Source organism: Cydia fagiglandana, chromosome 2 (assembly GCF_963556715.1).
Source record: "Cydia fagiglandana chromosome 2, ilCydFagi1.1, whole genome shotgun sequence".
NCBI classification, from domain to species: Eukaryota; Metazoa; Arthropoda; class Insecta; order Lepidoptera; family Tortricidae; genus Cydia; species Cydia fagiglandana.
The window spans coordinates 18,649,254-18,666,750 of record NC_085933.1 but is presented as its reverse complement, the minus strand read 5'-3'; the positions used below and the strand labels follow the sequence as shown (position 1 = coordinate 18,666,750).

General features: G+C 39.8%; 2 protein-coding genes across 2 annotated transcripts in view; one reads left to right on the top strand and one right to left on the bottom strand.

Annotated features, from left to right (window-relative positions):
* Window positions 1-9,247, top strand: part of LOC134678278 (CCR4-NOT transcription complex subunit 6) — a 175,083-nt gene extending 165,836 nt beyond the window's left edge. The window contains exons 11-13 of the mRNA XM_063536768.1: window positions 544-715; window positions 1,766-1,905; window positions 2,127-9,247. Of these exons, the coding sequence (XP_063392838.1) occupies window positions 544-715; window positions 1,766-1,905; window positions 2,127-2,203 (389 nt within the window). The 3' untranslated portion in view covers window positions 2,204-9,247. The remainder of the gene's footprint in view (window positions 1-543; window positions 716-1,765; window positions 1,906-2,126) is intronic.
* A 1,864-nt stretch (window positions 9,248-11,111) lies between these two features.
* LOC134679662 (small ribosomal subunit protein uS3m) lies at window positions 11,112-12,512 on the bottom strand. Its single transcript, XM_063538612.1, has 4 exons — window positions 12,398-12,512; window positions 12,127-12,319; window positions 11,604-11,704; window positions 11,112-11,349 (listed from the first exon to the last, which is right to left on the bottom strand). Exons 1-4 carry the CDS (start codon window positions 12,425-12,427, stop codon window positions 11,161-11,163), a joined length of 513 nt encoding a protein of 170 aa, XP_063394682.1. The 5' UTR covers window positions 12,428-12,512; the 3' UTR covers window positions 11,112-11,160.
* Window positions 12,513-17,497: the final 4,985 nt, after the last annotated feature.

Here is a 17,497-nt window from a genome sequence, read left to right as displayed (position 1 = left end):
TGCATTATGAAAGAGATCGATTACAAACACAATTTGTTCAAGCTGAATGTAATTAACAAATGAGGCTAGTTTAGCGTCTTAAGATATTCACGACCTAGTTTTCAACGGTGGGACAATACATAGCGCTTAGTTCGAATTAGACGGGTCAGATCCTCGAGACAAACAGACCAATTAACGGTTTTCTCGGCAATGGGCTTGTTTGTCCGTCACTTGGAAATAAATTAACGATTTCGGAGCGCGCCGCCGCCGCGACCGCTAAGGACGGTTCGCTTTCAACGTATTTCTACATTACTTAGAGAATGGTGTTTGCTTCGACGCTTTGATGTTAAAGCAATTAGATTTATTGGCATGGTGGCCGCGTTAGTTTCGATTTATTCGAAAGTGGGCGGAAAGGGGGCAGACAGACAGACACACGAGTGATCCTATTTGGGTTACGTTTTTTTTTTATTTTGAGGCACGGAACTATAAAAATCCATCAAAACCAAAAATTCGAAACATCAATCAGCGTCATCGACTATAGATTATTCATTGTGTACGTTTCAGGCGTTGTGGAGTTCCTATCGGCCGGGCGCGTGTCGTCGGAGCACCGCGACTTCAAGGCGCTGGGGTACGCCACCTCGCTGCGCCGCATGCCGGGCTCCGAGCACGAGTTCACGCACAACTTCAAACTGGCCTCCGCCTACAGCGAGGACATCATGCCCTACACCAACTACACGTGAGTCTTGTAATATGTTAACAAAAACGCTCGCCCACGACACGACAAGCTTTTAGTTTAATCGAGAATATCGCCCACCATTAAGTACTTTAGCTCCACAGTGTCTTAATAAATGTCATATTTTCATTAGAATTTAACCTTTATGGAGATACTTCCACACTTCGTCATAGCAGTATGCGCAGAGAAAGATTGGTCCGACTTTATGAAGGTGTATTATAAATACAAAAGGTTTTATTTTATATACATACATATATGTATATTAATTATACTACAGTAAAATCCGCTTATAATTACATCGAAGGGAAATGACAAACACGTCATACTAAGCGGTTGTCATATAAAACACAGTTGTTATTTTTGTTATGTTTTCCAAATTAATCTCAAATTCCTTTGTGGGAAATGAGTTTTATTAAACTTGTAACAAATATCAACTTGTCACTGAGAATCAAAACTAAAATACCTTACACGCCACGAGCGCAACAAACGTCCTCGCAGGGAAAGACGTGGTGACTGCCCCGAAAACCAGCGAATGTGTCAGTATAACCCGACATAATTTCATGGAAATACTCGTAGGATTTTTAGGTCATAGTACTTAATTACGTCATAGTAAGCGGTTGGTCAATATAAGCGGAGTCATAATAAACGGATTCTACTACGTATTTTCTATCCTGCCGACTGCGCCAGTGAATGATGAATCTCAACACTTACTTATCCACTTAAGTCGTTCATAGTAGTCACTAAGCATTGCTCTATATCTCATTGTAAACTTGACCACAGAATAAATAATAGTATTAGGTACAGAAAACTCATTCTCTAAAAAAACGCGTCTGTTACGATTAGGACAGATATGACCGCTAGGTGGCGACAGCGCCACGCGTGGCTTATGGCTAGCCACCAAAATTGGTGTGGGACGAATGTACTTATATCTACTTGTTGCAAAGCGACGAAATCGCGGAGTGAGCCACATCTGATTTGACATCATTATAACTTCATATCGACAGGTTGCATAAAACAAATAGAGAATAAAGTTTTGTATTGTTTCGTTTTCAGATTTGATTTCAAGGGTATAATCGACTACATATTCTACTCGAAGCAGTCGATGACGCCGCTAGGGCTGCTCGGCCCGCTGTCGCAGGACTGGTTCCGGGAACACAAGGTGGTCGGCTGCCCGCATCCGCATATACCCTCAGGTGAGTCCTCGCCGTATCATATTTTACCGTATAGAAATTTCTACAGCAGTAAACCGTATTTAATTTTGCTGGAAGGAACTTATGTAATCGTAGCAAAATGTCCTCGCGAACAATACTGTACGCTATCGTCGAGAGCTCTTGGCCCGTGACTCTCGGCGAGAGGCTGTCGCCGAGTGTGTACAGCCGACATAACATTGATTGGTCGATCGGTGATATTCCAGATCACTTCCCGCTGCTGGTGGAGCTGGAGATGTGTCCGGCGAGCGGCAACTCCAACGGTCTGATCGGGCGCAGGTAGCACGCGTCGCCGCGCGCCCGCCGCCGCCGCGCCGGCGCCGCCCCGTCCCCGCCGCCGCCGCCGCCGCCGCCGCCGCCGCACCCGCGCTAGCACAACACGACGCCCCGAGGATAGTCTGCCACGTTTCATATTTTAAGTTTTTAGCAGTTATGAGATTTTATTTACGTGGGTTCGGTTCGATCGTGACTTTCTAACATTTGCACGATTTTTTTTTCGTTCGCGGATTTCCTAAAATTAGACGACCGATCCTAAAATATAAAGTCTCCGACTGTGTATTTTACTTGTGCGAGGTGGGCCGGGTGTAAGTGAATGTTGCCGGACGATCATGTTCAACGAGACGATCGTTATCACCTGATGAATTTGGTTATTTATTAATATATTGTAGCGCTTCTGTTGAGCGCGAGGGACCGGCCGAGCTTGTGTATTTTGTAATCCGCGCGAATTTCGCTAGGCAATAATGAATGTGCCGTGTTTCGCTGCTCCCTGATGTTCCTCCCCGTCGAGTGACGATTTTAGTGTAGTAGTACCTAGATTTTGTTGTAGCTGTGCTCGTTTTATCCGCTTAGAGATAGGCGGTGACGTTTGTACAGGTAAATGTGGTAGTAGGAAGTTCGTGACATGTTATTTGGCGGCTCGGATCAGAGAGGAGCGAACTATCTGTGCAATGTATTCCGCGTGTCGGCGTGTGAAGTAGTCAAGTAAATAATAAGTTGCGCGAGGTTCTTCAAAAGAAACATCGGCTCGGTATTGACAATTTTAGTGAAATAGCGCGCACATCGTCGTACATTTTGCAGTAGCTGAGTTGTCAAGGGTTAACATCTGACAATCCAATTACTACAAAACATGGCTTTGTGGAGTGCTACCCTTAACAATTAGTACCTTTTAGCTGTCAAAACCGAGCCTACGATATATCGGATCACTACGTGCTTCTTATTATTCATTTGGCTATGACGTGTACCGAGCGTACACTGCAATCGTATGCAATGCATATTATTATTTAGTACGTGGAGTTTTTCTCTGTAGAATCATCTACAAATCAGATGTTAAGTAGTGCTAATTTTGACGATTCTATTAAAAACGTAATCAATGAAATAAATCAGACCTACGCTTATTGTGTCAATGAATATTTATGATGAAATAATGTAAATGGTACATGAAGAATATTTTTTCAATAGTGATAATCTGTGGCGGATAAGCTTAGGTTTTTCGATGTTACATATTATACAGTTGAGGAATGGCTCGAGAAATATATTAATTTTTAAATGAAGTTACGATAAGACTAATGTGAGGTGTGTAATTTTAACCATTTTTACGTTGCCGAGTGGGCGTGTGTCGTCAAACGTCCATTTACCATTGTTAGTTATAAATACTTTTAATTCCTCCACTGTATATTATTTAGATAATATTTGTATTCTGGTCATGCATCGCAGTGTATGTGTGTATGAGTTACTAGCGAGTAGAAAGGGAGACGGGAAACGTTCGCGGGACTTCCTTTCTATTTGTATAAAAATCTTTGAGACATCTATACCAAAGTCTTAAAAAGGGGTTAAATATAAGTAATCCCTTTTTAAGATCAAAAGACATAGGTTTTTCAGTCAGTTCATAAACGAATTTTCATTCAAAATTATGTAAAAAGCTTCTCCTATATAGTGCAAGTACAATATTGCTAACAGCTTAAATGTAACAGTGTCTCAAATTAATAAAAACAAAGTTGTTAGTAATATTATACGACGCACTGTACGTCAGTTTGGTGATCTACAAGATTAAAACTAAAAATTAACGTTTCGTGATCTGCAACAATATCATGTTTTACAAAAGGTGCCCCGAATTTGACAAGTAATAACAGATGGCGCTGTACGGCTCCATAAAAGCAGTGACTATGGTTGTCAAAAGTTGATGTTATAGAATTCAGTGACTTTAAAGGCTGGCGTCCACTAGACTCGCCGAGTCGAGTCGAAACGCGTAGCCGCAGAAATTCGCCTGACGAGCAATACGCGCGGAGAGTCGAATCGGCGCGCCGCGGCTATTCGTCAATGGACGCAGTTGCATAGAAAATATAGGAGGCGAATTATTGCGATTCGATTCGATTCGCCTCGGCGAGTCTAGTGGACGCCAGCCTTTAAAAGTATGCGCAGTACATTGCCATCTGTTTCCGCTGTCAAACTCGGGCTTACGATTATTTACGACTGGACCTCTCTTTACAATTAATAAATCTTTGGTTATGTTCCAATTATTCCTATCGCGTCGAATAATGGTCCTTATGACAGTTCCTTCTAGTCTCTTTCGGTTGGGCTTAATTTACAAAATAATCGTATTCTTATTACATAAATATTACTTTTAATAAATGCTATATTCCTATATTCCAAATGTCTACTAACATTTATGTGACAGGCTACACCATATAATAAAGAACTGTCATAGGAATCATCATTAGACGCTAGAGGTATAGAGAACCAAGAACATATGTGGGCGTCGGCGCAACGACGACGCACGGTATAGGTGTCTCACGGACGGTAGTGGAGGGATGGAATTATGTATAGAGAGCGAAGTGTGCCGGTTGTAGCAAGGTAGGGCATTCGTTGACGTGAGTTGGCGGCTCAGAACAAAGCGGCGGGCGATCATTAGGTTAATGTCGCATTGTGTGTACCAACAAACTTCTCAGCGAGACTATGTTTAATATATTTTTAGCCCATCTACCCCCTTCCTTGGTATTCTATAGACCTCGATGTAAGCGGAGAATAGATTAATATGATAAGTGCATTTTCTAAAATGTCCCTCTTGAGGCGTATTTTGCCTCTCGACACGCCCCTTTAGTTTTAAGTCAATATATAGTAGCTATTCTGCATGTTCCCGATGTTTTGCCTGCTTCACGAATTTAAAAGCCCCTACTAACAATGTAGGTAGGCACTCCCTAGAACAGAGGGCCTACCGCGAACCACGTTCGACGTGTTGCCTCTCTGTTGCACTTGAAAAAGATGGCGCCAGCATAGGTTTTACCTGTCTCTAGTTTTGTTCTTTGAGATATACCTTAACCCTTTACCAGGCTAAGGGATATATATTTCCCACATACGGCACTTCAAACATGTGTTCTATTTTCGATGGGTGAGGCTGACATTCGATTGTCATTTTTGAAATGTCAGCCTGGTCCAGGCGATAAAATATATTTAAAAAAACATGAATTTGACACTATTTGTAGAATTGACAGGTAAAACCTGGTGCCAGCTGTAATATACTTCGACCGGCCTATCACAATTTTAAATTGTTGTCAAAGTCGAAACTCGTCAGTATTTTTTTCACTCAATTTGGTCTTAATCGAAATTACATAATATGTTGCATTTTTAAATTAGGTTTTAGTTATTTCATCGTTTATGCTTACAGCAGGGCGTGTCGCGAGGCAATGCACCTTTTCGTTTTATACACCTAGCAGGGAACATACTGGAGTAGTACAAATGATTGTATGAATGTTTTAACTTTTTGTGAAGTGAGTGTATTTGTTGATATAGAAGACCCCGCAGTTACACACTCGTGAGACGATGCGATTGTATATCGCTGTTCGCCTAGCAACTCTTCGATTTACAAGGGGTGACACGAATGAGTGAATGAAAGTATCTATGTGTGTAGCACATTAACCAATAAAGTGGCTCTGACTGTACACCGACACGGCTGTCGCTCATACAATAAATATTTCGTTCATTCCATTCCTGTCAGCTTTTGTGAATCGATCTGTAACTAGTGTAACTGAGAGGTTTGTTATCAATGCCCTTTTTGATTGGTGTCGATTTACCTGTGACCTGTTAGTCTTTACGACAGTCTACATGTGATTGTTAAGTCTTACCAACTTTGAATTTTTAAAACAACAGCTCTATTAGTTCAACTATCGATAACACGCAAACTATTTCTCCTTATTAGGATCAGCTATATACATATATGTGATTGCGAAGAGCTGAGCGTGAAGTTAGAGAGGGTGTCAGTCAGTCATTCCCCTCGACCTTCCATAAAAATATGATATGAAGGAGGCACACGGGCATGGTATGGTCGGCCATAATAAGCCTGTACTTGTGTAATGAGGATAGTTAGGAGTGAGCAATAATTAGGGTTCTCGCTTATGCTCGCGACGTACGGACTCGTTGTGCAGCGTATATCGATACTCGGAATGGTGATATTATCATTGCCAGTAACACATTTTGGACCACTGCATAGTAATTACGCTTATATTTTTCACTCCATCGAAATTATGTAATATTGTAATACCTAAATATTCATTTTTATTTTTATTTTAGTTTTTACACATTTTATGTATTATCAAAAGATAGGTGCTGTTGTATTTATTTTGTAATTTAAAACACAATTGTGATAGGGATAACGTCTCTCTTGTAGTCTACGGCAGATGTATCTGCACGCTCGAATAGTGATAAAAGATTTACAAATAACTACTTATATTGAGGGTGTGAATGTGTATAGATCTGTTTGACCTCCTCGGACCTGTGGATATATCTACTGTACATAACTCTCGGATGAATTGTAAAAATGCCAAATCATGAAAAGGGTATATTGAATATTACTTTTAGGATAAATGGAGTGAAATGAAGTTTTATATGAATCAAATTTTTACTAATGTCGCTGTATAATTTTCTAAGTACCTGCAGGTAGATTTTAAAATCATATCAAGGTGATCTTCTAGTTCTCGTATGGATAATATACTTGTAGAAGTTTAAGACAAGTCTGGTGTTGAAATTCTTCCGCGAAGCGATCGGGGAGCACAAACTAGTTCATAACAACTGAAGTGTTTCAATCACAACACTCCATTTTGCCTTTGCTATCTAAACGCTATTTTCAAATTCAATCATCTTCTCCAAACTGGTTTTACGTAGTGAGTGTTCTTGCATTTATCAATATACCTACATGTTCATTTCTGAGTAGAAAAGCATAATAATAGTAGATGTAGTCTGAACAACGATAATTATAATAGATGAGCCACAAATAAATCAATCAACTATGATGCATTAGTTACAGTAAATGATCATGCTCGCAAGGCTTCACGACTCGACGTTTGAGAGCATGTGCGAGTATTGTACCCTTGCTAGTAGCGATTTGGTACCACGTTCAGTTGTAAGTTATGCTTTCGCATTTTTTTATTATTTAAACCACTAGCGCTAGCGCTAGAGCGAAATTAAGAAGAATGGCCGAACTAAGTTTTACTTAATAATATGTGATTTCACGTGATACTTTGGTCAAGAAAGAACTTACCCATGTTTATATCAACTTAACACCGCCAGTGATATGTGGCTTTCCATCAGAGAAGGGTCCTTATGAACATAAAGCATAAGGACTCTTCTCTGATCGAAGGCCCTCTATAAGTGCAGTCTGAGAGATTATTCGTATGGCAATTTCCAGTAGAAATTTCCCCATTTAAATCACACACATGAATGCGAGAGTATCGCTTACGGATTAACGAGAGCTTTATCATAACAAGTGTATCTTATTTGTAGTTGAACATATATGATCTCTTTATTTTAATAGAATTTTGATGGACATTTTACTTACTAGTTTTAGCCGTGTGTAGTTGAAAATATAAACTTTTATAAAGATAGCAAATTTTTGGTTACATGCCAGACATTTTGCCTAGATAAATCAAAATCGTTCAGTTGATCACTATTAGGTTAGCGCAAAGTTTAGTTTGTCAACGAGGTGCCGGAGCTCCCCAGGTGGCTTGAATAGAAATGTATAGGTATATATCCTTACTGGTGTACGTCAGCGCCATATAGTAGCATCCAAAACTAGTATCAAATAGTTCGGCACATCATATAAGAGGGAAATGTAATTGTGAGATTCGCATGATAATCATTTATTTACAAACAATATATATTCAGTAATATGTAAGGCGTACTAGGCGTGTAGGCTATTTGAATACTGATGGCTACCTACTATACGACGCTGACTGTACTGACCTCGTTATGTGCTGAAATTAAAACTGTACATATTTGTTGTAAAAATAAAGTCTGTGTTATTTTTTTATTTGTAAATAGTCTCTAAAACCGTATTATTAAAAGAAAACTATCAGTCGGCTGGGAAGCTTCCGAAACGAATTTGCGCTTGTATAATTTGGAAATTTCGAATTTACCAAAAGAAGCCTTCATGTTGTGTGTACATTTAATTTGTAAATATGTTATTTCATAACGATTAATGCTAAACAACGAGCGAGCCGTCGCGGTTGTCAGCCGTTTGGACTTCTGCGCACACCACAACGACCGCTAGCCCCCGTCGTCACCCACGACACGACTCGCTAGCTACGCATCACCCGAGTTGCATCTAGGCAGACATTCCATAGGCCCTATCTATTAAGCTCAAGACTAAAGACTGTTTGAGACTTAAAAATATCAAGATAATGAAAAAAAATATTTTCTGAAACACCTTAACTCTTATTAACTGTGTTATGGGTGATTTAATGATAAGATCGAACAGTGTAACTCACTAGAATCTAAGAAGAAATGCTTTACGACACTGTGATAGACAATACTGCTCTACCTGAGAGACACTAGGCATTTATTCGTTGTTTCCTCTACAAATTCGCTGACTGTACAGTTTACAATGCTGAGATAGTACCTATGTACCTCTATTCTTACCGAAATATATATTATATAATACCTACCGGAATAGTGCATTGTCAACGACAATTGTAGACGGAGCGACGTTGTGAAGATAAAAATTGTTCTTATGAAATGGCAATGTTAGTAATATAATATGTACTCTCAGTATTAAACAGGTTTTGCTTGATTTCATAACCAATACTAACAGACCCGAAGCTAATCCCGAATCTATCTGGTTCAATTAAGCTACTTACAAATTAAAAACATGGCAAATAAATACGGCAATATTAAAATCAAGTAGTACCTGTTCCTGTGGATGTGTGTAAAAATGTACAAAGCGTATGTGCAGAAGTTCCGTCGCGGCTCGGGCCCGAGCGGGGCCGCGTCTCGCTGTGCTGTTTGTTGACACATTATGTATATTTGAATGAATCAAATTATAAGAGAATATGAATTTTAACCATGATTTTCATTTACACACCTTTTACTTCCTTAACCCTTTACCACGCTGAAGGAGATATATTTCCCACATGCGGCACTTCAAACTTGTGTTTTATTTTCAATGAGTAAGACTGACTTCTGATTGTTATTTTGGAACTTATTTCGGCCTGATAAAGGGTTAAAAGTGTTATGATTTTAACGTTAACCGACTCATTTAACCAGTTGACTGCCATTTGCCATACCTATCCATATCCACAAAATGTGTGTCATAGTCATGAGTATTTTGGTGTTCCTATTAAGGTACAATTCCAAATTCGACCGAAAGTTGCTGCAGCAAAATCGAAACACTAAATTGAGCCATAAGTAATGGCTCCATTGGAATCTAATGGAGAAGTGTCATGACCACATGATATTGAATTAAACCATTTATCTATACTTTTATGGTTCTATTTAGAGTCCAGGATGGCTTAACCCTTTGACCGCCGTTGTCCGGTATAGAAGACAACGATAGAACGATACGCTGGCGCCGTCGTCTTGTATACAAGACACAAATTCAACCACTGAGTTAATGTGAAAATAATAACAATTGCAATTTCATTTACACTCGTGTTCATATTTAAGGTCTTTGTTTTTTCATTTATTTGCATTTTAAGCCGCTATATAAATCCCTTCTTTTATAATAAGGCATTTAAAAAAATTGCTCCAATTTTCAACATTTTTCATGTTCCTCGTCGCCGTTGTCTTGTATAAAAGACAGCTAGGGATGGGAATGTTAACTCGATATGGGAATTTGTAAAGTAAATATAAAGTCAGAAATATGTTTTTATCTAAGTATTTGAACACTTGTTAATCGCCAATTTTTTTCAACGAATAGTAGGTATAACTACTTACTAGAATACGTAGAACGAGAGTCAGACAGGCATAACTATATTTAAAGTTCAGGCAGCTTCTTTAGTTCTATAAACTAGAGTCAGACAAGTAAATTTGCCCTTGTAGATTGTGGACTATTTAATTGCAGAAGAGATAAATAAAAAAAATAATTGATGTTATTTTATAGCTTAGTGGGAAGGGATACACCGCAGCGACCGCTTCGCACAAGAGTGGTACAGGGACATACCTGTTTATCAGACTTTAGTTTTTTGTTATAACATTGAAGTTAATGTGTAATTTTTTTATAACAAGTCGTTGAACGTTTTTTTGATAAGAGTTTACCTATGTTAATGTAAACCAAACTGAAATTATAATGATAGAGTCTAATTCCGGAATAATATCTTCACTCATTAAAAATTCAACCCACGTGTAATTTTCACTAAAACAGTTCCGGTATATTGACTTTATCGACACATGATGCGCAGCTTTAACGTTACGCCAATAAAGTTTACGTACCGACAAGCGCTTACGCCGTTGACCTAGAGACTATTATTACTTGATCCGCGCGGAAACAGTCCTTGTCGATCTGCACTGCGGGCAGTCCATGCGCGCCGTTGTCTTGTATAAAAGACTTTTCGTACAGCCTAGTGCGGCGATATCACGTCTTGAATCGACATTGTTTAGTGGTTGTTTTTTATGTTAAATCCCTATATTTTAAACATTTTCGGGTGTAAAACATATGTTTAATTTTGGCAATTTGGAATTAAATTAAAACAGGATAAGAACAAAGCTAAAATAAAAAGATTTTTACCATAAATTGTAAATATCGATATCACTATTTGCAATCCCTAAACTTTTTATTAGTTGTTTACTTAAAATTTGCTCTGGCGTGTGAGTGAACGTCTTTGCGGACTAGGTCCGGCGGCCAAAAGGTTAAGCAATTCAGTAAAAGTTTCACAATTTCCCTTTACTACTTTCTTTAGACCTTGAGGAGTAATTAAATATACAAAAAGTTTATAACTAAACACCTATATTTACATTGACTACATTATTACTACTGATTTAAATATATTTAAACACTACATCCTTGAAACTGTCCACAGTCTGAAGCTCCAAAGTCACAGGGCACTGGAGCCAATTGGAGAGCAGTTCCTCGGTGTAGCCCAACAAGAAATACATCTTAGTGGGTGACACTGCACGGCGTATGATCGCTGCTACTCTGATATGGTTGAACTGACGTTTTATAATGACCTGCAACAGTGTGATACAAGTGTGAAGTGAAGATACTAAAGTGTGAGTGACATTACTACTAAGGGGCTATTCATAAATTACGTCATTTCAAATTAGGGGGGGGGGGTCTGGACATCGGATGTTGGTAGCATGATGTAGGAGGAAACGGGGTCATTTGAAGCATTTTTAGATGATTTTAGGGGGGGGGGTCAAAAATCAATGACGTAATTTATGGACAGCACCTAAAGTACTAATACTTTGAAGAAAATGCATACCTCACTGCACACAAGGCCATGCCAGGTACCAGTCATGAACCTGCGGATGAACTCATCTTCCACTGCTGTCTCAGATTTTCGTAGGCCATCCTTAAGGCTAGCTAAAACATAAAATAAAAATATTTTATAAGTTGGTACTTATATGTTTTTACCATAAAACTGTCATCTAAACCTCACAAACATCTAGTCCCATAATGAATTTCGATTTATGGGAGTATTCAAATTTGTCCCTGCTCCATGTGACTGCTGCCATACACAAGGCAGGGACACTTGGGAATTATTTATATGAATGCACTTGTTCCTTGTTCCCATGTGCCCGGCAGGGACAACGCCAATGGGAACACACCAATTTATGGGTATTATAGTCAATATAAATATGTCGAACCATTCTTAACCTTGGATTTAGCCCCAAATATACAGTATGCTTTATGGAAGAGTTACTACCAACCAAAGTGGCCGGTCATTAAATAAATTTGTTAAATGTAAACACATCACATCATTCTATTAGTAATAGATAACTTACAGGTGTTCCACGAGTTCCAAGACTTTCGGTGAGCAATATAATGTGGAGGGTTGGCCATTTCATAGGTCAAAGGTCTGTCCCGTTTCTTAGTTATCCTGTATTTGCCCGAAACCACACGACATAGGGCAGCAGAGGTGTGTAACTGTGAGTCCAATATTGACCGATGTGCTAGAGAACCCAAACTTAGCTTAGACTGAAAACAAAGCACGAAAATATTTAAAAAAAATATACCATGCAATATACACTAAATTATACATATCAAGATAATTACTTGGAACATCTTTATAATTGATGTATTCATGTTGAACACAGATTTACTTTCAGTGTTATTAAATATTTATATAGTATTTTGTGAGGTTATGTGATTCTCATTAGCCTAACGCGAAATGTCATTTATGTCAAGTTGACAGTTGACGTTTGGAATGATTTAAGAAATCAGTTTTCACGCTGAGTACAATGTGTTTTTATTCGATCGCCGATTGTAAACGCCCGAGACACATCTTGGGCCAACGTAGGCTAACCTATCGGGCATACCGGCATTAGGGGAGACCGAGGTGAGTTGTGACATCGTCGATTTTTTGGAATCTATTAACTAGAAACTAGGTCGCAATAGCGCGCGTTTGTTAGTTCAGTGCGGAGCTAGGCTCCACCGAGATAAGACGTGTCCACGCAGTGCGTAGCTAAAAACCAGTATACTGAGACCCTTTCCTTACGGCGTTTACCCAGACCTCCGGCGGCTAGTTACGCTGGACGCCTCGGGGCACCGACCACTAGCAAGACCCCTCGCTTACGGAGAAAATACGGCCGGCCGGTGTCTTGACGACTGGTTCTTGGATCTACCTACGAGTAACTTATACCCACCAATTTATTTCCTAACTTGCTTCGAGAAACAAACTTCAAAATGGCAATTAATTGTGCAGGCTGCCCTAAACCTATAGTATCTTCACAAAAAATGACTTGCTCCGCGTGCAGAGACAACTACCATCCACAATGTGTAGGTAAAGATTATCGTAGCCTATCAAAAAGTGCAATAAATAGCTGGATTTGCCCGACTTGCCAAAGCAAAGTACCTAAGACAGATAACTCCAACACACCGGTTCGACTTAATGTTGGCGCCATAGACACGTCTAAAGTGAGCTTGCGCCCGCAGATTCGTGAGTCGGAAAAGCGAGCACAGGATCTGACGCCTACCTACGACAGCGACGCGCTAACGGGGCTCACTACAGAGATCAAGTTGTTACGCGACGACATAGCAGAGGTAAAGAAATCACTAAAAAGCTTATCCAATTCTGTGGAAACCTGTGTGGCCCGCTTAGACGAATACGATGCCAGGCTTGCTTGCTCAAATATCAAAATACAGGCTCTGGAAGAAAAGGAGCTGGAAAACTCTTTACTTCGTCAGAAGGTCACCCTGTTAGAAGAGCGGATTAACACTCAGGCGCAAAACATGGTACGTAATGAAATTGAAATCCAAGGTATTAACGAATCCACACATGAAAATCTATTTCATATCGTAAAAGTGGCGGCCTCTAAGATCGGAATGGAGCTGGCGGAGTCGGACGTGGACGACATATCGCGCGTCGGCCCCCGCCGAGGCGCTGGTGCCCAGAACTTGGAGTCTGCACTACCACGGCCGGTTGTTCTCCGCTTTGTGCGGCACATGAAGCGCCAAGAGTTTCTTAAAGCGACCAAGTCTAGACGTAATATTACTTCTGCCGACTTAGAGGTAGAGGGCCGCAATAATAAACTCTACTTTAATGAGAGGCTTACGAAAGAGAAAAGGCATTTATTTCGCCAAGCTAGACAACAAAAAACAACACAGGGTTACAAATACTGCTGGACCTCTAACGGACGAATCTTTATGCGTAAGAGAGAGGGCGGCCCCGCCATTGAAATACGAGGACCTGCAGATCTTGATAAAATCCGGGAGAAGGATCATGATTCGCACCCCACCAACATACCACCAGATTCTGTGGTTCCAGGCAGCGACCCTTTACATGGCGATATCCCTGCGGCGAGTGATACCTCGGCAAATGGAACATTTCGTGTCGATAGCTGATAGCCTTTGTTACCGGTCTTATTATGTGTTATTTTTAGTATCATTTAATTTTAAAATTAGTTATAACTTAATGTTAATATGTTCAATTGTTTACGCAGCAACCGCTTGCAAACACTGCACACCCACCTTTGCATACTCACACACATCCTTACACCCTTCTACTACAATTACACGCTTTAACGCAGAAAATGTACCGACTCCAAAGGTGTTCCACATTTCCGCAACACTGACATTATGGCCTTGTCTGGAAATAATATACTTACTTACATATTTAAACAGTTATAGCAGCACGTGAAATAAGCGCTGACATAGATCTAGCTGTTGCCATAAACTGTCAAAAGCTCGAATCTTTGGAGCAAATTAAGCCATATTTTGCAAATGTTGGCTCCGTCAAATTTATGACCCTTAACATCAGAAGTCTTCAACGAAACTTTGACGCATTCGAGGTAGCACTAAAACGAACAAACACCGTTTTTGAGGTTATCATACTTACCGAATGTTGGCTAAATGCAAGTTCAGTGATCAACCGCCTTCCAGGTTACAACGCCTACCATACGACCAGCCGGCCTAGCCAAGGTTACAATCGCTATCGCTTCGACAACGAAAAGCATTATGTCTCTCTATCACACTTCCATATTAGTGCGACAGTGACAGTTGCGTTTCGATCGCTACGGAGCGTAAGCGATCGGCATCTTGGCTACGCGGCCTGGTATATCAATAAAAGCGGAGGTGTAGTAATATATGTGAAAGAATCTCTTAATGCTGTTGTCACGGAACCAAGTGTTGATGATGCAAATTGCCTGTCGGTTTCTATCTCTGACCAATTTAAAATTTTTGCTATTTACCGCTCCCCGTCATTCCGCGACATAGAAAAATTCATTTCTTCTCTAGACGTAGTACTTAGCGATGCCACGGGGTTTAGTAATATGTTATTGATTGGCGACATAAATATCGACATAATGGATTCTTTAAATAACCAGTCCGCTGACTATCTCCATCTACTGGCTATGCATGAATTTCTACCAGCAATTACTATCCCAACAAGAAGTAACTCATGTTTAGACCACATCTTTGTTAAATCTAAATGTCGTTCACTTGGGGCGGTTTGTCAATGTCCTATCACAGACCACGATATCGCCATGGCCGCAATTGCAGCCCCTGACAAAACAACCACCCAACGCTCACGCTGGAGGTCAAAAACTGATTTTGCAGCGGCAGCGTTAGAATTAAACTCAGCAGATTGGTCCAAGGTTATGAACTCTAAAAAAGTAAACGAGGCAGTTGCGCACTTCAACCAAGTCATTGCTGTAGCACTAAATAATAACACCAGTCGGGTGAAAACAAGCCGCTCTAAATTTAATCTGAAGCCTTGGATAACTCCTGGCTTAATCAGGTGTATGAAACACAGGGATATTCTGCACAGTAAAGCTCGAGCTGCGCCAAACGATATAAGTCTTCAGATTACTTATAAGCGTTATAGAAACTTTTTTAACAATCTCCTGTTTAAACTCAAAAACGATTACCATAGTAAATTATTAACGGAGGCCAAGGACAATCCAAAGAAATTATGGAAATCAATAAAAAATATATGTCACACTCAGAATTGTAATGATTATGCTATTCAACTCACAACATTGTCTTCTTCGCCAAAAGAGTCTCTTAATATGTGTAACCAGCATTTCGTGACGGTGGGACAAAAGTTGGCTGTGGAAATCCTTAATAAACTCTCGGAAACTCAATCTTCTTTAACCTCCAAAGTAAAACTGTGTCATTCATCTGCTAACTCCTTATTCTTCAGCCCAACCGACGTTTACGAAGTTGATAAAATCATATCAAATCTTAAATCGGATAGCGCTCCAGGCCCAGATTCTATTACGCCACTTTTTATTAAAGAAATCAAAAACGCTATCATTGAACCACTAACCTATATTTGTAACCTGAGTTTGATCTCTGGATGCTTCCCAGATAGTTGGAAATTGGCTCAGGTATCTCCGATTTACAAAAGTGGATCTAAAAGTGACCCCAATAATTATCGTCCTATATCATTACTCAGTGTTTTTTCTAAAATCTTGGAAAAAATTGCCAATTCTCGTCTCACAAATTTTCTGGACCAAAACAAAATTCTCTCAGATAATCAGTTTGGCTTTCGAAGGGGAATGTCAACCGAGTCCGCAGCTATTCAACTGTCAAATAAAATAGCCAGCTCTTTGGACGAGGGAAACAAATGTCTTGGGGTATTCCTGGATTTATGCAAAGCCTTTGATACGGTCTCGATCGATATCATACTTAAAAAGCTTGAGGCTTCGGGCATAAGAGGGATATCTCTTGATTGGTTCCGCAGTTACCTGACGAATAGACGCCAAGTTGTTAAAATTGGAGAGCACTGGAGCGACCAACTACCAATCTCCTTTGGAGTGCCGCAAGGCAGCATTCTTGGCCCTACGCTTTTTCTTATTTACATTAATGACATCCTTGAACTTAAGTTAGATAAAGCAGATATAATTTGTTACGCTGACGATACTGTAGTGCTTTTTCATGGTAAAACTTGGGAGAATGTTTTTGCGCTCGCAGAGTGTGGCTTGAGAGACATTAGGGAGTGGCTCGATAATAACCTACTTACGCTCAATGTAACCAAATCCAATTTCCTTGCGTTTTCTAAAACATCTGCCTCTACTGCTCCCTCTGGCAGAAATCTAGCTTTACACGAGAACAAATGTCGCAACCCTGTCAATGGTGCTTGTACGTGTAATACTATAACAAGAGCTGTAAGTGTCAAATACTTGGGTCTGTCAATTGACGATAAACTAACATTTAAACAACACATTTCTACACTATGTGGTAGAGTAAGAAAATGCATCTATATAATGAAAAAACTTCGCCGCTGCTCCTCTGAGCATGTGCTTCGCATTGTATACTTTGCGCTCTGCCAATCAATTCTTCAATATGGTTTGATAATTTGGGGAAGCACGACAAAAAGTACTCTTTTGCTGCTGGAGAGAGCGCAGCGTGCCGTTATCAAGGTGATGCTCAGTAAACCTATTCTTTACCCAACGGATGCCCTTTATCGCGAGACAAATCTTCTAAGCGTAAGACGGTTGTTTATATTTAAGGCGATCTCGAGCTCATTCCCTAGTAATAAACTTACAAAATTATCCTCAACTTCTTGCTAAAAGAAAATTCAGAGTCCCTCTACCAAATTGCAAATCAGCCCTTGGTAAGCGTTCACCCGACTATATACATCTACGTATTTATAATAATATATGTAAAGTTCTTGAACTCCAAAACTGTACATTATGGAACATAAAAACAATT

Coding starts and splice junctions, on each gene's coding strand:
- LOC134679662 (XM_063538612.1), bottom strand. CDS start 12,427: ATGAATACATCAATTATAAAGATGTTCCAA. Junction 12,320..12,397: donor CAATTATAAAGATGTTCCAA/GTAATTATCTTG, acceptor CTTTGTTTTCAG/TCTAAGCTAAGTTTGGGTTC. Junction 11,705..12,126: donor TTGGAACTCGTGGAACACCT/GTAAGTTATCTA, acceptor TTTATGTTTTAG/CTAGCCTTAAGGATGGCCTA.